Source organism: Pseudonaja textilis, chromosome 3 (assembly GCF_049901715.1).
Source record: "Pseudonaja textilis isolate UNSWEBS1 chromosome 3, rPseTex1.2, whole genome shotgun sequence".
NCBI classification, from domain to species: domain Eukaryota; kingdom Metazoa; phylum Chordata; class Lepidosauria; order Squamata; family Elapidae; genus Pseudonaja; species Pseudonaja textilis.
The window spans coordinates 32,311,479-32,330,811 of record NC_141992.1 but is presented as its reverse complement, the minus strand read 5'-3'; the positions used below and the strand labels follow the sequence as shown (position 1 = coordinate 32,330,811).

The following is a 19,333-nucleotide window of genomic DNA, read 5'->3' as shown; positions in this document are numbered from 1 at the left end:
CCCTTGCTTAGGGAATGCAGAGGAACTCACTGTGAAGAATCCTTTCTTACTAGGCTTCAAGAAGTACAATGATATCCTTTTGCATTACGAGGTGGAAAAAGGCGGGGGGGGGGAGGGAAAGTACATTTTGCTAGACAGAAAAACCTATAAATCTTGATCCAGCCCTCAGGACAGAACTTCTCCTCTACTGGTATGACTACCTTGAGTATGATCAACGGGCCAAATATATTCACCCGAGCATTCATTCTAAATGACTGAAATTTTGAAATATCTCAATAATTTTCTTCCTAACATTTTCCCCAGAGATGCCAATTTTTGGTTGCAAGAGAAATTGACTGACCAGGTTGTCACCCAGGCCCGAAAGACTGGTCCAAATTCACTTAGCCAGCTTTCATGCCTAAAATGGAACTAATGCTCACTTGTCTTCTGGTTTATAGCTTGGAGTCTTAACCACTAATCCAAACTCCCCAGGAAATTTGGCGGATTTTATGAGAGACATGAAACTCCATGCCTTTTTAAGCTATGTTTGTCTTTTATCCTTTTAAAATGTTTTTTTTTTCTAATTTTACATTTTAAGTACACATTTTAAATACGCAGGTGGTGATATTGGAAGTTTGAAATTAATAAGGCAAAATAAATACCTCAAGTCCATCTCATTTATCTCATCATGTAATTTCAATTACTAAAAACATTTTTAGTGTTTCTAAAAGCTATCTCTCTGAGATAGATCACTATCCTTATCTTTAGTTTAGAGCAGAAAGCTCAAATTGACAATTTATGACTTTTCAAACTGCCTTCTAAGTTAAGTTAAATAGAACTTCTACACTCTATTAGAACAGTCTTTCAGTGTTGATGCTCATCCACTTTGGCATTGGAGAAGACTCTTGAGAATACAGTGAACAGTTACAGGGGTCCCAAACTTGGCAACTTTAAGACTTGTGGACTTCCAGAATTCTCTAGTCTGCTATGTTATGCTGGCTGAAGAATTCTGGGAAGTCCACAAGTCTTAAAGTTGCCAAGTTTGGAGACCTCTGAGTTAAGAAGACCAATTCTCACCTGTGGCATAAATGACCAGGTTCAAATTATCCTACTTCAGATACATTACGCCCTAAATTAGGTTCTAAATGCTCTCTAAATTAGGCTCTAATGCTGGAAAAGGTGGAAGAGTAGAGAATGATCAGCAACAAGGTGGCTAGATTCAGTTACAGTGGTGATGAATACACTATAAGAGCACAGTAGAGACAGATCTGTTTGTTTGTTCGTTTAAGGTGTCGCAAAGCTCTCTCCTATTTAAACCCTTTAATTTTATCCAGGAGAAGGCAAACTAATAAGGGAGAATATTTGTAGCTCAGGGTTGAAATGAGGGGTATTTGATGCTGCAATGATGATGTTACCCAGTTTGGGTAATGAAACATTTGCAAGAAAACAAGCAAGCTCAGAGAGCACCAAGGACCCCTCAGAATGTAAACCATATGAGTTAACCATTTGAGATTGAAGATTGTGTTAAGAATTTTGAGCTGTTTCTGAAAGCAAGTCCTAGCCATACAATTCTAAAGTCACCGATCTAAGTATTTCTTCCATTATGATTAAGTAAAAGGAGATTTGTTACAAAGAATGGGCAGGAGGAGGAGTTTGCCAATCTATCAGTGTTTCCTTGGAATTCCATTTTAAGTGCTCAGAAGATACCATGCAAATTTCAGGCTAGTCTTCCCCTAAATCAAATTCTTTGTGCATTAGAATACAGTATTTCTTTCAATGCTGATAAGAAAATAAGCATGCTTCAAGTGTCTATGGAGATTCTGGCATCATGGTTACCCCAAAAGTGCTTTTTCGAAAGGCAACTGAACTTTATTTTTAAAACAAAGTCAGTCTGCCTTTTGAAAAAGCACCTTTGGGACAAACACGCTTCAAGATTATCTATTCTATATCAACATTGTTTCAGCATTTTTAAATTTAAAGAGGCAGATGTCATTTAGCAAAGCATGAATTGTTTTAAAATATTTACATGTAAAATTTTTACATGTATTTATATATCTTGTCTTTATTATTTTTATAAATAACTCAAGGTGTTAAATTACCTAATGCTCCTTCCTCTTCCTATTTTCTCCACAACATCCCTGTGATATGGGTTGGGCGGAGACACAGTGACTGGCCCAAAGTCACTCATCTGATAAAAATACATAGCATTTCTCTATAATATGTTATGTATCCACATTTTTTTTCTTTTTAGCATTTTTTTCATCAAGTACAACACTTAGGATCACAGTTGGTTGCAATAGGAATTGACCTATGGGCTTGTCCTCTAAGCCTGATATTGTAGGCTGGGAGAATGTGACTGGCCCAAAGTCACCCAACCAGCTTGTACCTTTCTTGGGTCCACATATGAATATCAATTTCATACCCAATCAGTATCTTTGACCTATTTTAAAAAGTGTTGTACTGTATATTGTAAGTAGCCATAATAAAGCAGAATTCTATTATTATTTCAAAGACTGGTGACTTCCAGAAAAGGATAGAATTTCAATAATTCCCTACGATTGGGGATTAAGGGAAGGAAGAAAACTTTTTCACATAATAGCAGTTGTTTATATATTCCTTTCCCTGGAACTCTGTTCAGGCATCTCATGGCCTGTTATCTGCAAAAGCTTATGATAATAAACATGGTTAACATGACAGTTTGGAGATATATTTTAAAGATAAAGCTAACTTTTTACATTTTCCCTTATAACAATGGAAAACCAATGTAATGATAGATCAATAGAGGAACAGAGGCAGAAATAATATAGAAATAACAGGGGGTAGCGCTCTCTGAGTCAAGCTCTATTCCTGCTGATTTTGTGGACCTGTCTTTTTAGTTTGCCTACCCCTTTTCCCACCCCCACCCCCACTCCTTTCCAGTCTAGTTAACAGTCCTGATATTTCCTTGTGGTCTCTTATCCAAGTACTAACCACATCCCAACTTCTTGTGTTTGTTTGGAAAATTTATATAGCCACCTACCTCTCATGCATGACGTAAGTTAAAAATAAAATAAAAATAAGTAAATGGTCAAAAGCATAACAAGTAATAAAATATTAAACATTTTGCTTTTCAAGATCACCTAAGGTAGTCTAGGAGGTTGTGTTTCATGGCCGTGTTAGGAGTTAATTTCGACTAAAAACGCCTAAAGTTCGTAATCCTTCCTGGGGAGGAAAGTTGCACTGTATTACAGACAACCAAACTTCTCAGAACAAAATGCGGGTCCGGGGACTTGAATCGGTCGCCCCTTTTGCCGCTACGAAGCCCCTCCTCACCACCACCACCCCGCAAAAAAACCCCTGCCATAAAGCCATTCCAACGGCTCCCCCTCGAGACAGACCGCGGTGGGAGGAGCAAAATGGCGTCACGGGAGGGGGGTGGGGTCTAGGCAAAGGCCTAGCGCGGGGCCGCGAGCGTCTCGGCTTTCTTGCTGGCGCTCGTGTCCGTCGGCTCGGCTGGAGAGATCGAAACAAAAGAAACCAGTCCGTCCCCGGATCGGCGATGGTGGGCATTCCGGGAGCTTCTCAGTGTAAGATCCTCCTCCGCTCTAGTAGCGATGCTGCCTTTTTCTTGACCCTTCCCTTCCACTTCTCCTGCTTATCCTCTCACTTAGCGCTTCCCACGTCCTTAGGACCGCAAGCCAGAGCGACGCCGAGCTCCGGAGGCTTGGAAGGCTGCAGTCCCAAGAATTCTCCGAAGACGTGGCGGCGGCAGGCTGGTATGCTTGTCTCCCTTTGACATTCCCCAGGCAATGTTCGCGCACCTTCGTTCCTCTATGCCGCTTCTACCTGGCCTTGGGTTTCACTGCCCACCCCCACCCCACTTTTCCTTTGCTCCTTTTTTTACTTCTGTGGTTGGAACAACGTTGCGTATCTTTCCTTATTCCGGGACCCCTCTCTTTCAGTCGCGTCCTCCGTTCTCTTATTTCTCCCCTCCACTGTCTTCCGAAGAGTTTCCACATTCATTTATAACAGCCTTTCCCAACTTGGTGGCCTATGGAGGTGTACACTATACTTCCCTTCATCCTCAACTGAGGATGATGGGCCTTGTAGTCCAACACAGCTGAGAGCTATTTAATTAAGGCAGTCTGGTCTGTAGGGACCCAGTTTGTATCAATTAAGCGGCTCCGCCTTCTCGTCTAAATGATAGTTTCTTGTTTTCCCGCAAACCCATTTAGGGTTTAGCTTTTTGGTACTCTTCATCTGAGAAAGCTTTTCCTCCTTCATTCTTTCACCAAGAACGGTTTTCATAGAGGTCTTTATTTTCTTTTGTCTATAGATTGGGTTGCCTAAAATTTTGGATTGTGTTGGTCTATGTTTCTGTGATAGCATTTGGAAATCAGAAAGAAGCTAGGTCAACGAAGAACTGATATTTAGAACTGATTTGCTAAAATACTGTATAAATATTGAAGCTTTAAAAACATTGCCTGTCATCAGATTTAGATTTACATGTTTCCCCTTTAATCGTGGCATTGTGTGGTGTGTGTGTGTAAGTGTTTCAAATTTATCTTCATTCACGCTATTTTCTCAGTGGAGAGAAGTTATGAGTTTTTATACAATTTAAGAATGGAAAATAAATCATGAATAAATGACCATATTTTAAGTTGGATTATTCATAAATCCAACATAAGTCAGGTTATTAAAAATTCTTTATTATTAACCATAGATTAGAATCAGCATTTTACTCCAGTGAAACCATGGTAGAAAGAAAAATTAATGCATTTTTTGGAAGGAGGAGAGTATATACTATTGTACTATTCAACCCAGATAGCTTTAACAGCATTCTTGTCAAATGATTGTAAAACATATTCATCATTGCTCCATAGTATGATTTATGGAATCAGTGTTCAAAGTTGTTCATGTTGCCAACTGGTTGAGGATGATAAATTTTGTAGCCTAAGATTGGTGGAGATGCCTGACTAGAGGAAAATGATTTATACCAAAATTTCTTACAACATGTATAGTGTCACAATCCTTTGTGGTGCTGTGAGATAGAATTTTTATTTATGCAAGACTGAGCGAATCAAAATAGCAGACTATTTTGGTAATGTAATATATAGCAAGTCAATTTCAGAAATGTAAATTTGGCCTGGAAAATCTGCATAAATACATAATCAGTATAGCATGTTATAATTGGGTTCACAATTATGCTTGCATTTTATGAAAAAGTTAAAAGACTGCAATACCTATGTTGCAGCCCAATAATTTAGAAATATACAACATTAGAGAACCCTTGCTAGATCAAACCAAAAGTCTACAATTCAGCATTCTGTTTACACAGAGGCTAACATGTTTTTGAGTAATACATAAGTAAAATATGGGAGGAGTAGCATTCTGGTAGCTACATTGAAAAGCACAATATCTTCAGTAATGTAAATAATTATTATGTTAGTAATTAGTAAGTATTATGATTAGTAGCAATTGCTAGCACTACCTTTCATAGATCTAACTTTTCAAAGTGTCAAAATGAATGGCCATTGTTATATTTTATATTTTAATTCTGTGCTTAATTGTACTTCTATGCTTGATTTTAACATGAATCATCAGCATGTTTAAGAGCTCTATTTTTTTTATATGGCCAGAATTGCAAAGAGATTCAAATACCATTAACTGAATTTAAATAAAAGTATTATGAGACTAGTGGTTTTCGAAAAATTTAATTTTCTACTGATGTCCCGTATATGTTAGCTAGTGTGAAATAGGCATACATAGGCTAGATGTTTGGTACACAGCACATTTTATCCTAGGATCATTTTCCTTATTCCACTAACATGTGAGAGATTGTTCTCCCGTTATGCATGACATTTTTATATGAATACCGTATATATTGCTTCCTACAGTGATGCTCATTTTCCCATCTACTGAATTCTTGGATACTTTTGTTACTCCTTTTGCACCACTGAGAAATTGCTTTGCTCAGACTTAATTCCTGTTCCAGTTCGATGACTATCTTGGTTTCTGCTTCCTGTTACTATACTATGTAGTAATGGGTCAATTTTTGATCCATCAAACCTCTGAGGTATTCCCAGGGTTATTAAATTTGCCTAGAATGTGGGAGCCTTTATCAGAAGGCTTTAAAAAAGTCCAAGATTTGGATGATTCCAAATGTATATTATACTCAACACTCTAAAAGGTTAATGAGGCATACATTTGCAAAATCATGTTTTGAATTACATTCTTCAGCAAAGGTTGTCTTTGTGAATACTGACATCTTCCCTAGTTTTCCCAGGATACATGTTAATCTGACCCATTTATATACTATATATATAATCTAATTTTAAAAACTAGCATTACATTTGTTGCTTTTCCTAGTTTAAGTGACTATTCCTAGTTGATCTTTTATTAGACAATTAGGGATTTTACATTTTAATTCTAGAAAAGTTCTCAGATAAATGTTATCCTATAATTCTTTTATCACTATTTATCTTGATTTATTTCCTGAACATAGCAATTTAGGCAGAGTTAACTTATCTGTACATTTTGTAAGGTCCACTTCCTACGTATTAGTGATTTGGTATTTTTTTCTCTTTCCCTTTCAGTTTTTCCTAACTTGCATGTCAGTAGTCCTTCCTTCCTTCCACTTCCTTTAGTAGACATGGTTCTTCAAGTGATTCTCCAATGCACTTAACTCATGGTTATATCTAAGGTTGTGCTGAAGAACAGCTCATCCCTACATTGTATTATATGCCCATCTATTCTAAAAATGATTAAGAGTACGGAGACATTGTACAGAGACTCTGTTTGACATTCTGACCCATTTTAAAAATATTTCAAAAACAGTGTGGTTTTGAGTTTAAAACACTTCCAGAAAGGTTTCTGTAGTTGTTGTTAGTAGAGGAGTCATGTTCCACCAATCGCGATCTCATGGACAATGTCCTCCAGGCCTTCCTGTCCTCTACCATCCACCGGAGTCCATTTAAGCTCACACCCGACTGCTTCAGTGACTCCATCCAGCCACCTCATTCTCTGTCGTCCCATTCTTCTTTGGCCCTCAATCGTTCTCAGCATTCTCTTCTTCAGTCCTTCCTTCTCATTAGGTGGCCAAAGTATTTGAGTTTCATCTTCAGGATCTGACCCTCTAAAGAGCACTCAGAGTTGATCTTCTCTAGGACTGACCGGTTTGATCACCTTGCAGTCCAAGGGATTCCAGAAAGGTACAAACAACCTATTTTGAAATTGAGGCAACTCTTTGGAATAAGAAATTGAATGTTTTCTGCACTAAACTTTTCAAATTTGACCCTTTTACACACATTAATGAGAGGTAAACATTCTATGCAGTTTATTTTGCTATTGCCAAAAGGATAAGAGTTTCATAAAAGAAACTATTTAATATGCCATTATAAGGATTCAGTACAAACATATCTTTTTTGACATGGAATTCCTGAATAGAATTTATCAGCAGGTGTGTTTCTGTTCAGTTAGGTGACCATTGACCATCTTTCTTCACTACAGATGTTAAGTATAGAACTAATTAAGGTTGTCTATTACAGCTCTTTTGAATGGGCACTGCGTTTGCTTTTTTGTACATTTAAATTGTTAAAAACAATTACAATTCCATGCATTTAGGTATATTTAGTCCTATTGTTTAATTGTCTCTTCCCCTCCTCACATCTTTCATACATGTCTTGTGATCTGCCAATTGCATGTAACATTGTAGGAATGTTTCTTTTTTGTCCAGTATTCCTATCTTCCTCCCTCCCCCAAAGAGGATACTTTAAAGTAATCTTACTAATATTTCTATATTATTTTCCTATTACAATAATAGTTTTCATAATGGCTTTATTTTCTATTTAAAACGATTTTCTTCTTTTTACATTCAGTGACTGAAAGCTAGAAATGTTTGATTAAATAACATTTCTGTGGCTAGTAATCTGACTCCTGAAGAAATTGGAGACAAGAGACTGATTTTGAAACACTTTCCATTTCCTAGAGATGTTACCTTGATCTCTGTTAATGTAACTTCAAAAGTATTTTTCGGTATTAAAAAAGACAAGTAATTTGAGGCTTGCCTGCTGTCTAGTCCTGATCTTAGACAAGTGACTATTGTGATTTTGTTAATTATGATTAGCAGTAGTATGATGATGCTGCCATCAATCTTTCATAAATGGAATTTACTCCCATGGGGGATCAAATAGAGAATTTTGTTAGATTTTAATGAAAAGGTTATTTTATTTGTATTATAATCTTTCTTTGAGAATCCTAGATTCACAGTTGATCTTAATTGTACTAAAGTCAATTGAGAAATTATCACATAGTTACCAAATGGGTTTCTGATCTGTGCAATAAATTAAAGCTGGATTGCTCAAATCTACATTCAGTATTCTATTCTCTGTACCACTTTGGCTGCTTACTATTGATAGCTATAAAAAAGAAAGGTCCTCTCTAAAGATGACAATAAAGAAAGGCTCAAGAGCATTTAAGTAGTTTTCCTTTAATACTTGAATATTCATTATAGTCAATGCTCATGTGATGCAGTTGGCACTTAAAAAGATACTGCCTCTGGGCTTGAAATCAACCTAAAAAACTCTTCTACCATTTATAAAAGACCCAATGAGAGTAAATAAAAACTGTTTCTCTTTGTGATGGTTGTGCAAAGTTTGCTTGTCTGGCAATTGAATAAGAATTTACTTTAGATTCTTAAGGTTTGGCACGTTTTGTTTTCCTTTATTGAAGGCTAATACTATAAGATTCTTTTACTCAATTGTTTGAGCATAAAAGCAAATAAAAGGAATACTTGCATGTTTGTAATATTTGCATACTGTATTTAAACTTTTTCTGTACCTGTGAATATCTCAGGTTGGGAAACTAATAATAATGATTGCCAAACTAGTGCAGGGAAACACAGAATAAAAAACCAGTATTTGTATTTCATTACCATCCTGGGGGTATCAAGATTCATAGTGATGCATCCCAGTGGTACCTTCCTGTTCCTGGAAATGAGGCTTTCTTAGTATTAGTTCTGACATAATTATCCATTTGTGAGTGCTGCCAGACAGCTCTTAACAACATATAATTTGCTTTGCTGGATCAGACTAAAGTCCATTTAACCCTACTCCTTGCTTCCAACAGCAGCCAGCCAAATGCCTCTGGATATTCACAGTAGGTAATAAATAGTAAATCTCCTTTGAGCCGAACTCTACTACTCATGACTTCATGGACATGTCCAAGTTGTTTTCTTGGCAACACCATGGGAAAGGTTTGACACAGTTATGGGAATCTTCCCCAACAGATGTTTACATATATAATATGTAATCTCAGGACTACTCCATGCATCTGATCTGTGAAAGCTTAAGTGAAAATAAGTTTGTTAGTCTTTTAAGACAACCCTGCTATTAAAAACAGATAAGCATTAGATAATATACATTAATGGATATTTTGGATAGCTCAGGATTGATTGGATTCTGCTGTTTTAACCTTTGGATGTTGAAAAAAACTTTTGCTGTAGTTCAGATTAACTTTCTAAAGCAGGTCATGTGCCAGTATGGACTTTTATTAAATGGATTGCAATTTACTATTTACAACCAACAACAAGAGTAATGGCAAGTTGGCAAATTAATTTATGGGCAAATTGAGTTCTAGTGTGAAACCAATCAGGCTTGTCCACTTTCTCCATTACTGTTTAATTAATAGTCAAGCCTTTAGCAAATAGGTCATCTTATGATATTACTGATCCATTGAAGGAATATGTTATTTTTATATGCTTCTAATACTAGTCAATATTATTGCCTAATATTTAGGCAATATTTCATAATTCAGCTTTATTATAATTATTCATAATTAGACTAAACTTGACATTGGTGATTTAGCAATTTGGTAAAATATTCTGATTGTAAAATTAAATTGGGATATCATAAGGCCCTTTTCTTGTTTTTTCAGATTATTATTATGTGTAATAAGAAAAAATGAGCAGCCTAGCAGCTTTGGAAAGAAACAGATGGAAATTAAATTAAAGTGGATATTAAGAAAAGCTGTGTGTTTAAAATGTATGGTAAATTCAAATCTCCTAGGCACGTCTGACTCTTAATTTCATGGAGACACCCATGTAGTTTTCTTGGCAACAGTATGGAAGTAGTTTGTCATTGCTTTCTTCTGAAATATGTTTTGTTTTCCTGGTTTTGGTTTGTACTCCTGGCTTTACATACAGATTCTGAATGGCTTGACTATACTGAACTCACAAGCCTAGCCAAGATCATCAAGAGGCTTATACCTACCTCACTAGGGTGACCATATAAATTGGATGGATGGGTGGGTAGGTAGGATAGATAGATAGATAGATAGATAGATAGATAGATAGATAGATAGGATGGACCTATAAGAAGTCCATATCAGAATATGAAAGCAATAGTGTTCTCCTTTTTAGATTGCTCTCAGAAGTAATACTTAATCATTATGACCAGTAATCATTTTTCTTCGCAGGTTTGTTTTCTTGTCTTTCTTTAGTCAAGTCCTAGTTTATTTCTTGAAGTATATACAGTGTATAAACTTAATTTTTGAACTCAAAATATATTCTATGAATGCTAAAATATTTATTCACTTGTGAGTCTGAAGACATGATTGCTTTAGTGAGCCACAGTCTAGGTTAGTTCTTTAAATGACTTCTCTCAAATAATTTTCAAACCATGCACAATCTTAGTCAACACTAGTATGAAAAGGGAACTATAATACCCAGTAATAAAAGCATTACAATTTTCATTAAGTGAATTATCATTGTATTACTTATATTTAAATAATATTCATTAATCTAGATTATCAAGATAGTACCTACTGTGTTCAGTAATAAAGGAATTTAGAATATGAAATCCATGTGGAACACTCAGATAATGATGATGTAAATTTAATAAGTTGAAATTCATATTTTATGTAATTTTGAATTAGAAAACCCAAATGAAGTTTGTTGTGTGCTCTGTATATCTTTTGAACATGAGTCCCTTTTCTAAATAGTACAGTTTCAGTGGTGGTTTGAGTTATTTTATAGTTTAATATCTTATGTAGCTGCTTACCTCATAATTCATGCATATTCCATTCCAACCTTGAAGTGAGGTGGGGCTTCTGACACACTCTTCCAGGTACTGTCATATACTGTCATTCAGGATCAGAGGGAGATTTAATTCCAAAAGAAGGTCTTGAAAATCATCATCAGAAGAAAGTTATTGCCTTATATTCTAGATCTGTAGACTAGCAGCTATAGTGAGAACATCTTAATTGACCTCTTAGAAACTGGATACCATATCAGATGAGGTTTTTTTATTTTACCAAGAAAAGTAACTAGTTGTAGATGTCCTCTGAAACCTGTTTTACTTCTGGACAATGCCCAAATTGCCCTTGAATCTATTGTTGGGTTCTTTCATTCAATTCACTGATCATCTTGTTTCTTTTTGCTAGATACTTCTACCATTGAACTCTATTGTTTAAATTCAGAAAATTCCTCATCCAGGATGGAAGAATGCTGTTGATCTTTCCCTGAGCATGATTTACTTGTTGCTTCTACCTTCATTAAATAGCTGTAACTAGAGTTGAACTTTCAGAAAGGGTTCAATGAGAAACATTCTGTTTTTGAAATTAGTGATTACCATCATAAGATTATCTCACAAGATGCTGGACCTAAAATCCAACAAATATTTTAATATTTTCCATTGCTTTGCTGGTTCCTTCATAAGTAGCTAACTAAAGTAAATATTTAGTGTCCTTTAGTTTTTACTTAATCTTTAATTCGTTTGAAATAACACTGCTGAAAAATCATGTTATTTGTTTAAATGTCAGTGATGATCTCAGCAGAATATTTTAAAGTTTGGACTTTATTTAAGCTGCGTATGCGTACTGACACATTTATAAACCGGTAGGGTTTCTTTTTGCTCTTTCCTTATGCTTATGTTCTTAAGAGCAAATCTATTTCTCATTTGTAGCTGATGTATCTTATATTTTTTTTCATATTACTGGGTAAAGTTAGATTTTTCAGTAAGTATGGCCTAACCATTGTTTGTATCAGCTGCAATTGGCTATGTTCAAACATGCTAAGACCTAAACTCTGGTTTACAACAAACTAATATGAAATTAAACTACATCAGAACAAGCTATGATATTTGAACTAAGCTTTGAATCATCACTATTTCCAAATATTGGAATGTATGCATTAATAGTCATACTTTCCCATTCTTGATATGGGATACTTTGTTGTTTTTGTTCTTGTCGGTTATGGGTCTGATTATTAAACTTTACTAAAAGAATGATTAAAAGAGCTACAATCATGTAGAAAGTCTGTTGTACTTCTTCCATCAGTCTCCACATAGGAAACCACTCCACCACATATGAAATAGTAATAGCACTTATACATTGCTTTACAGTGCTTTACAGCCCTCTCTAAGCAGTTTACAGAGTCAGCATATTGCCCCCCCCAATAAGGTTCTAAGGAAAAAATTACTCAAGTCATTACATCCAGTAATTTAAACTTAGCTTTGCATTAATTAAGCTGACCTCCTTTATAAGAGAAAGGGGTTTGATCTATTGAGTACGAAATATTCTAGATAATTCCTTTTTCTAAACAATTGTCTTTAGTCTTTATTATGTAAAAATCTTTAAGTATCCAAGCAAAAAGCCTTTCAATACTTAATGATAATAACATCATTGAACCAGAGTTAGGCCTGCTTAACTCTTGGATAGAAATAATTGTATCCCCTCATGCAAATTGAATTACTGTATGCTTTTGTTTTTTGTTTTTGTTTTAAAGAGCAAGCAATAGTGTTTTTCTAGATAGTTTTTCTTCTATTCTTTCATTTCTTCATCATTTTTAGAGCATTTACGTTAATATTTTCTTTTGGCTGTCATTTTCTCAGAATAACTTTTCTGTGTTTTCTGTACTTTGACTCCCTAAGAGTCTTGTCCCGCTTCAGTTGTTAACATAGAGCATAAGGCATATAAAACTTTCCAGGGTTGGAAACTAAATTTCTCTGATGACATCATTGCCTTTTCTGGCATTTCAGTAACAGAAACAGTAACTTGCACTAAGCTTGCTTTATCTCTAGCCATGTTTTTTTGATTAAAGGCAAAGCTCTGTAAATATTTTTTAAATGATTGAATGTCGAAGCTATAGAAAACACATGGCAGGAGTCAGATACACTGAACACCATGTGTGTTCAGCTGTAGCCTCATCTTTGAGCTTAGGAGTGCTAATGCAGATCTGAGAACTGTGGGCGACAGGTTTATCTGGGATGATTGGCAAGGATTTATACAGCAAAGGGGAATTTTCTTACTGACCCCTTCCCCTCCTCCTCCCCATTTCTTTTTTTCTCTCTCTCAGAAAAAGGAAATTGGGATCACATTAAAGTCTTAACTGGTTTGGCTCCAGGACTGGTTCAGTGGCTGCCAAACAGTTAATTTATTGTGTGAGTTTGGCCATGTGTTGAACAGCAAATTTGTCCTAAGCAAAACATGGTCCTTGGTGTGTGTGTGTGTGTGTGTATGTGTATTCACCAGATTCCTTAAAAACAATGTGAATTGTGCATGGCATAGACCATGTAGGAAATGTATAAGACAAGTCCTGTTTTACAAAACAGTCAGACTCTGATAAAGTGGATTTAATATACACTGCTCAAAAAAATAAAGGGAACACAAAAATAAGACATCCTAGATCTGAATGAATGAAATATTCTTATTAAATATGTTGTTCATTACATAGTTGAAAAAAACACTACAGGCTGATCCAACTTTGATGTAATGTCCTTAAAACAAGTCAAAATGAGGCTCAGTAGTGTGTGTGGCCTCCACGTGCCTGTATGACCTTACAATGCCTGGGCATGCTCCTGATGAGGTGGCAGATGGTCTCCTGAGGGATCTCCTCCCACACCTGGACTAAAGCATCCCCCAACTCCTGGACAGTCTGTGGTGCAATGTGGCACTGGTGGATGGAGCGAGACATGATGCCCCAGATGTGCTCAATTGGATTCAGGTCTGGGGAACGGGCAGGCCAGTCCATAGCATCAATGCCTTCATCTTGCAGTAACTGTTGACACACTCCAGCCACATGAGGTCTAGCATTATCTTGCATTAGGAGGGCCAACTGCACTAGCATATGGTCTCACAGGGGGTCTGAGGATCTCATCTCGGTACCTAATGGCAGTCAGGCTACCTCTGGAGAGCACATGGAGGGCTGTGCGCCCCCCTAAAGAAATGCCACCCCACACCATTACTGACCGACTGCCAAACCGGTCATGCTGGAGGATGTTGCAGGCAGCAGAACATTCTCCACGGCGTCTCCAGACCCTGTCATGTCTGTCACATGTGCTCAGTGTGAACCTGCTTTCATCTGTGAAGAGCACAGGGAGCCAGTGGCGAATTTGCTAATCTTGGTGTTCTCTGACAAATGCCAAATGTCCTGCACGGTGTTGGGCTGTAAGCACAACTCCCACCTGTGGACGTCGGGCCCTCATACCACCCTCATGGAGTCTGTTTCTGACCCTTTGAGCAGCCACATGCACATTTGTGGCCCATTGGAGGTCATTTTGCAGGGCACTGGCAGTGCTCCTCCTGTCCCTCCTTGCAGAAAGGCGGAGGTAGTGGTCCTGATGCTGGGTTGTTGCCCTCCTACGGTCTCCTGATGTTCTAGCCTGTCTCCTGGTAGCGCCTCCATGCTCTGGACGCTACGCTGACAAACACAGCAAACTTGCCACAGCTCGCATTGATGTGCCATCTTGGATGAGCCGCACTACCTGAGCCACTTGTGTGGGTTGTAGACTCCGTCTCATGCTACCATTAGAGTGAAAGCACAGCCAGCATTCAAAAGTGACCAAACCATCAGCCAGAAAGCATAGGAACTGAGAAGTAGTCTGTGGTCACCACCTGCAGAACCACTCCTTTACTGGGGATGTCTTGCTAACTGCCTATGCTTTCCACCTGTTGTCTATTCCATTTGCACAACAGCATGTGAAATTGATTGTTAATCAGTGTTGCTACCTAAGTGGACAGTTTGATTTCACAGAAGTGTGATTGACTTTGAGTTACATTGTGTTGTTTAAGTGTTCCCTTTATTTTTTTGAGCAGTGTACATTGGTGTCACACACTGCCAGAGAAACATACCTCTCTGGATTCTTTTGAGATATACCTTTATTAGTCCATCTTTTTCACTTGTCAGAAGACTATCTTAGAGAAAGATTAAATTTCATAATTCAAAAGAAGACAATGTTGATGCTATGTCACTTGTTGAAACCATTTTTATTTCTAATAGGGACATGTGTTCTGTCTTTGGAATATTTCTTAAATAAAGTCCTAAATATATTTCATGAAAATTATATTTATTGGCAAATCCTTTAATGTTAGAGAGATGGGTTTAGCAAAATAGAAACTGTGTAATATGTCCTGCTGGCTGCTTACCAGTAAAATCTACTTGGCATTGAAATAACATTTTTAAAGATCACTGAGAGTTGTCAGAATTATGAATTTTTAAAAGGCTTAAAATAGATCTTTATGGTTGGTTTAGGGCCTGCAAACACTTCATGTCAACTGCTGCATAGGTATTTATATGGCTGTGCACCATAGCATTCCTACATCAGTGTATGATGCAAGCTTTATCACTCCAACTCAGTCTGTAGCTCAGTATAAAAACACTTTGACTTTGATTTAGATCATGGTTCTCCAACCTTGGCAACTTTAAGACTTGTGGACTTCAACTCTCAGAATTTCACAGCCAGCAAAGCAAAGCTGGCTGTGGAATTCTGGGAGTTGAAGTCCACAAGTCTTAAAGTTGCTAAGGTTGGAGACCCTTGATTTAGATGAACCGTTTGTCTTACTGTTTCTATATCTATGGTATGGGTTGCAAAACTCCAGACACACATTAGGTGGCAGGAGAGAGACACACACACACACACACACACAAGTTGCTTTATCTGGATTTATCTGGATTTATCTGGCCATCTGGATTTTTTGCAATGCAAACATATCTCTAATTCTGATGCAAATTACAGGCGTCAATGTTGTATGTTCTTTTGCTTTTGGAATGAGGCTGGTGATTTGGTGCTACTGTATTGTCACAGATTTAATGCAGGAACAATGAATGGTGGATTCTCCTGGTATCTAGTGGATGTCTGGAGTTTTACAGACCAGGTACGACAGTTTTTGATAGAGAGAAATCTAATTTTCTTCATTATAGGATGAAAGAACAAACAAGTGCTTCCTTTAATCCTAATACTTGTGGTTAGAGTCATCTTATCCAATATATGATAAAGCTAGTAGTCTTTAAGGCATATGTAACAAAGCCTTACTATTTCAGTTTATGTCTGCTACATCTGAAAGCCCCGGGGCCCTTATGAAACAGTAAAAAAGGCTCCGCCTGCACTCAGTTTCCTTTGGAGGTACAGAAACATCAGCATTAACATAGCTAAATGTTAACCATCTTTTGCTGGGAACTGTAGGGAGGAAGATGAGATCAAGCTGGTGAACTTCTTTGTAGGCAGTTGGCATTTGCCTGAAGCCGCCTGGAGCTGCCACATGTTCTCCTGACATACTGGCTAACGCACTCAGCATGTGTCAGTTTTTAAGTTTTTAACAAGGCCATGTAGAAGTCACTGCTTTTATCCAGAAAGTCTGGAAGTATACCGAGCCAGGCAAACAATAAGAATCCACAGCATTCACATATGATGATCTCCTCCCCTCCTCTTTTGATTCTACTGCCAAATTAAATCCAGCAAGTTACAATTAATGAAAACATTTGATTGTCGGTGGCTTTAAGGAAAGAAATTGAACACACTGATAGAAAGTAGGCTGCATTTAGCTGTACATTTTTCTGGGGAGCAAGTTTTGTCTCTTAAAATAGCATTAAATAATGGTGAGTCTTACTGAGAAAGGCGCTTATTTGCATAAATCCAGGCCTTCTTCCCTTTTTGATGTTCTTTTTGTAAAGGTACTGCTGTACTGGAGGACACACATGTATTTGGAGAGGTGAGGGAATGGGGGGGAGGGGCTTTGTTTTGAGATAAGTAATAAAGTAAATAGGTAAGTAAATAAGGAGAAACTTTTTTGACAACCGATTCTCTGGGCGTGGTTTAATTTGTGGGTGTGGCCTGGTGGTCATGTGACTGGCTGGTCATGGCCTGGTGGTCACATGAGCAACTGGGCATGGCTTGGTGGTCATTTGACATGGTGGGCATGGCCATGTGGCTGCCAAACCAAATACAAGTGGTCCTTGCTTAATGGCCGGTTGCTTAGCAAGTGTTCTAATTTACAGTTGACCTCCCCAGAGCTACTTGACCTGTTTTTGGAGTTTTGACAGCCATGCACACACAACACACACACACACACAAAGTCCCTTCTAACTCTGCTATTCTATGATTCTGTAAGGATCTCCTGCTGGAGCAGGGGGTTGGATAAGAAGATGACCTCTGAGATCCCTTCCAGGCCAGCTCTAGATTGCTGTGCTGTTTCAAAGAATCTTCTGAAGCCAGGGTTTGTGTCCTTCCTTCCTCTCCTTTTTTTCCTCCCTCCCTCCCTCCCTCATCCATCCATCCTTATATCTCATTCACTTCCCCCTCCCCCCTCTCTCTTTCTGTCTGTGTGTCTCTTCCATGCCCCCTCTTTCTTTGTTTAACCCTTTTCTTCCTTTTTCTTTCTCCTGTTTTCTTTCTTTCCCTTTTTTTCTTTCTTTTCTTTTCTTTTCTTGTCTGTTCTCTCTTTCTCTCTCTCTTTCTCTTCCCCGTCTCTTTTTTCCCCTCTCTCTTTCTATCCCTTCCCTTCCTCCTTCCCTCTCTCTTTCTAAAGCTAGGAGACCCACATGAAACAAATTCACACACTTCCAATGAAGTACTTTCCAAACGCCCAGCAGCATCGCTCGCCTCCCAGGAAACCCCATGGCAGAGATAAAAGTGACAAGGGTTCTTTCTGCATTGCCCAGAAAGGCCGGCAGGCAAGGCTTCCAGGTCCAAAAAAGGGGTTACGGGCGGGACTTCCTCCCCTCCCTCTTTTGGGGAGATTTTTAAACAAAGGGCTGGGAAGGCGTGCACTGCAGCCTCACCCATCCCTCTGGCAGCTCTGGGCTAGGCAGCGATTTGGCTTTCCTGACTGCCTAAAAGAGAGAAAGGCAAGCCAGCCAGAGCAGAGCCATTGCCACTCGGCTCCCTGCCAGCCTGCATCTCATCCCCTGCCCAGACTCTCCAGCAGCTGCTGGGGTTCGCGTGCTTGGAGGTGCAGGGGGAACCAGGAAGCACATAGTCCACCTGCATCAGCCCTCTGCCAGCTGTCCGTCCCTCACCGGGCCAAGCGTTTTGACAGAGTGTAAGCTGCCGTTGTGAAATCAGTGTGAGCTCCATGGGCTGAAAGCTATAGCTGATGGCAGGGAAGAAAGATCTACTCTGGTGAGGCTTGACTGCCTTTTGGGCCCTGCTCTGCACTGCCACCTGCTCAACCTCTGCCCTGCCTTGGGTCCCGCATCACCCTGTGACAAGGGGACATGCTGCTTTCAGGCCAGCCCGGCCGGCGGATGGGCGAGTGGATAACCCTCAGGGGAGGCATTTTCTCTCAGGCCTCCCACATGAAAGGCCCACGGAAGCTGGGTGGGCACCATGCCTCTCCATGTCCCCCTCTACCCGAGGCAGTCCTTTGGCTGAGTGCAGTAAACCTGGTGTGGATCTTCTTTCCCCGCTGTCAGCATTAGGGCTCGCCATTCTCACAGCGGCTGCCTGCACTTGCCCAAAGCATGCAGGTCAGCAGGCATGAGAGGGAAGGAGTGGCAGGCAAAGGGGTGATGTAGGCAGCATAGTGTCGTGCTCCCTGGTCATCCTGCCCCTGCCCCCATCAGGTAAGACCCAGCAGCTGAAGAGAATGCAGGCAGGGGGGCGAGATGCAGGCAGGTGGGGACCCAAGTGGCGACTGGTCAGCCCTGGCTTGCCTTCTTCTTTGCCACCAGCAAAACAGGCAAGCTGGTTTGGGATGGTGGATGGGGGCAGCCAGCTAGGACACGAGCTCTGACGATTGCAGTGGCAGCCGAGGCCAGCCCGAGAGTTGGGCTTGTGGCGGCGATGGTGGCAAGGGTGAGGGCAGCAAGGGTGGCATGGCAGTGGTGGCCTAGGCAGGCCCAGGACTGGAATCAGGAGTCGACCATTATGGTGTGGCATAATGGTGGTGGCATAGGCCGGCCCGGGAGTCAGGACTCAAACAGGGCTTGTGGCGGTGGCGGCAGGTAGGCAACCAGGGTTTGCAGAGCTTGAATCACCCAGGTAGATCCAATCAGGCAGAGCCGCAGCAGAAGGCAGACAGCAATGGCTGGTGGGCAAGCGGAGATGGCACGTGGGTGAGGTAAGGAGGGGTGGGGCAGGCAGGAAGGGGCGGGGCAGTCAGC

General features: G+C 39.3%; 1 protein-coding gene across 2 annotated transcripts in view; it reads left to right on the top strand.

The window, feature by feature from the left end:
- The first annotated feature begins 3,203 nt into the window (after positions 1-3,203).
- Positions 3,204-19,333, top strand: part of CBFA2T2 (CBFA2/RUNX1 partner transcriptional co-repressor 2) — a 92,355-nt gene continuing 76,225 nt past the window's right edge. Inside the window, exon 1 of one of the 2 annotated variants that reach the window (XM_026697643.2) lies at positions 3,204-3,545. In XM_026697643.2, coding sequence (XP_026553428.2) covers positions 3,233-3,545 — 313 coding nt within the window. In that variant the 5' untranslated portion in view covers positions 3,204-3,232. The remainder of the gene's footprint in view (positions 3,546-19,333) is intronic. The other variant, XM_026697644.2, reaches the window with a different exon arrangement.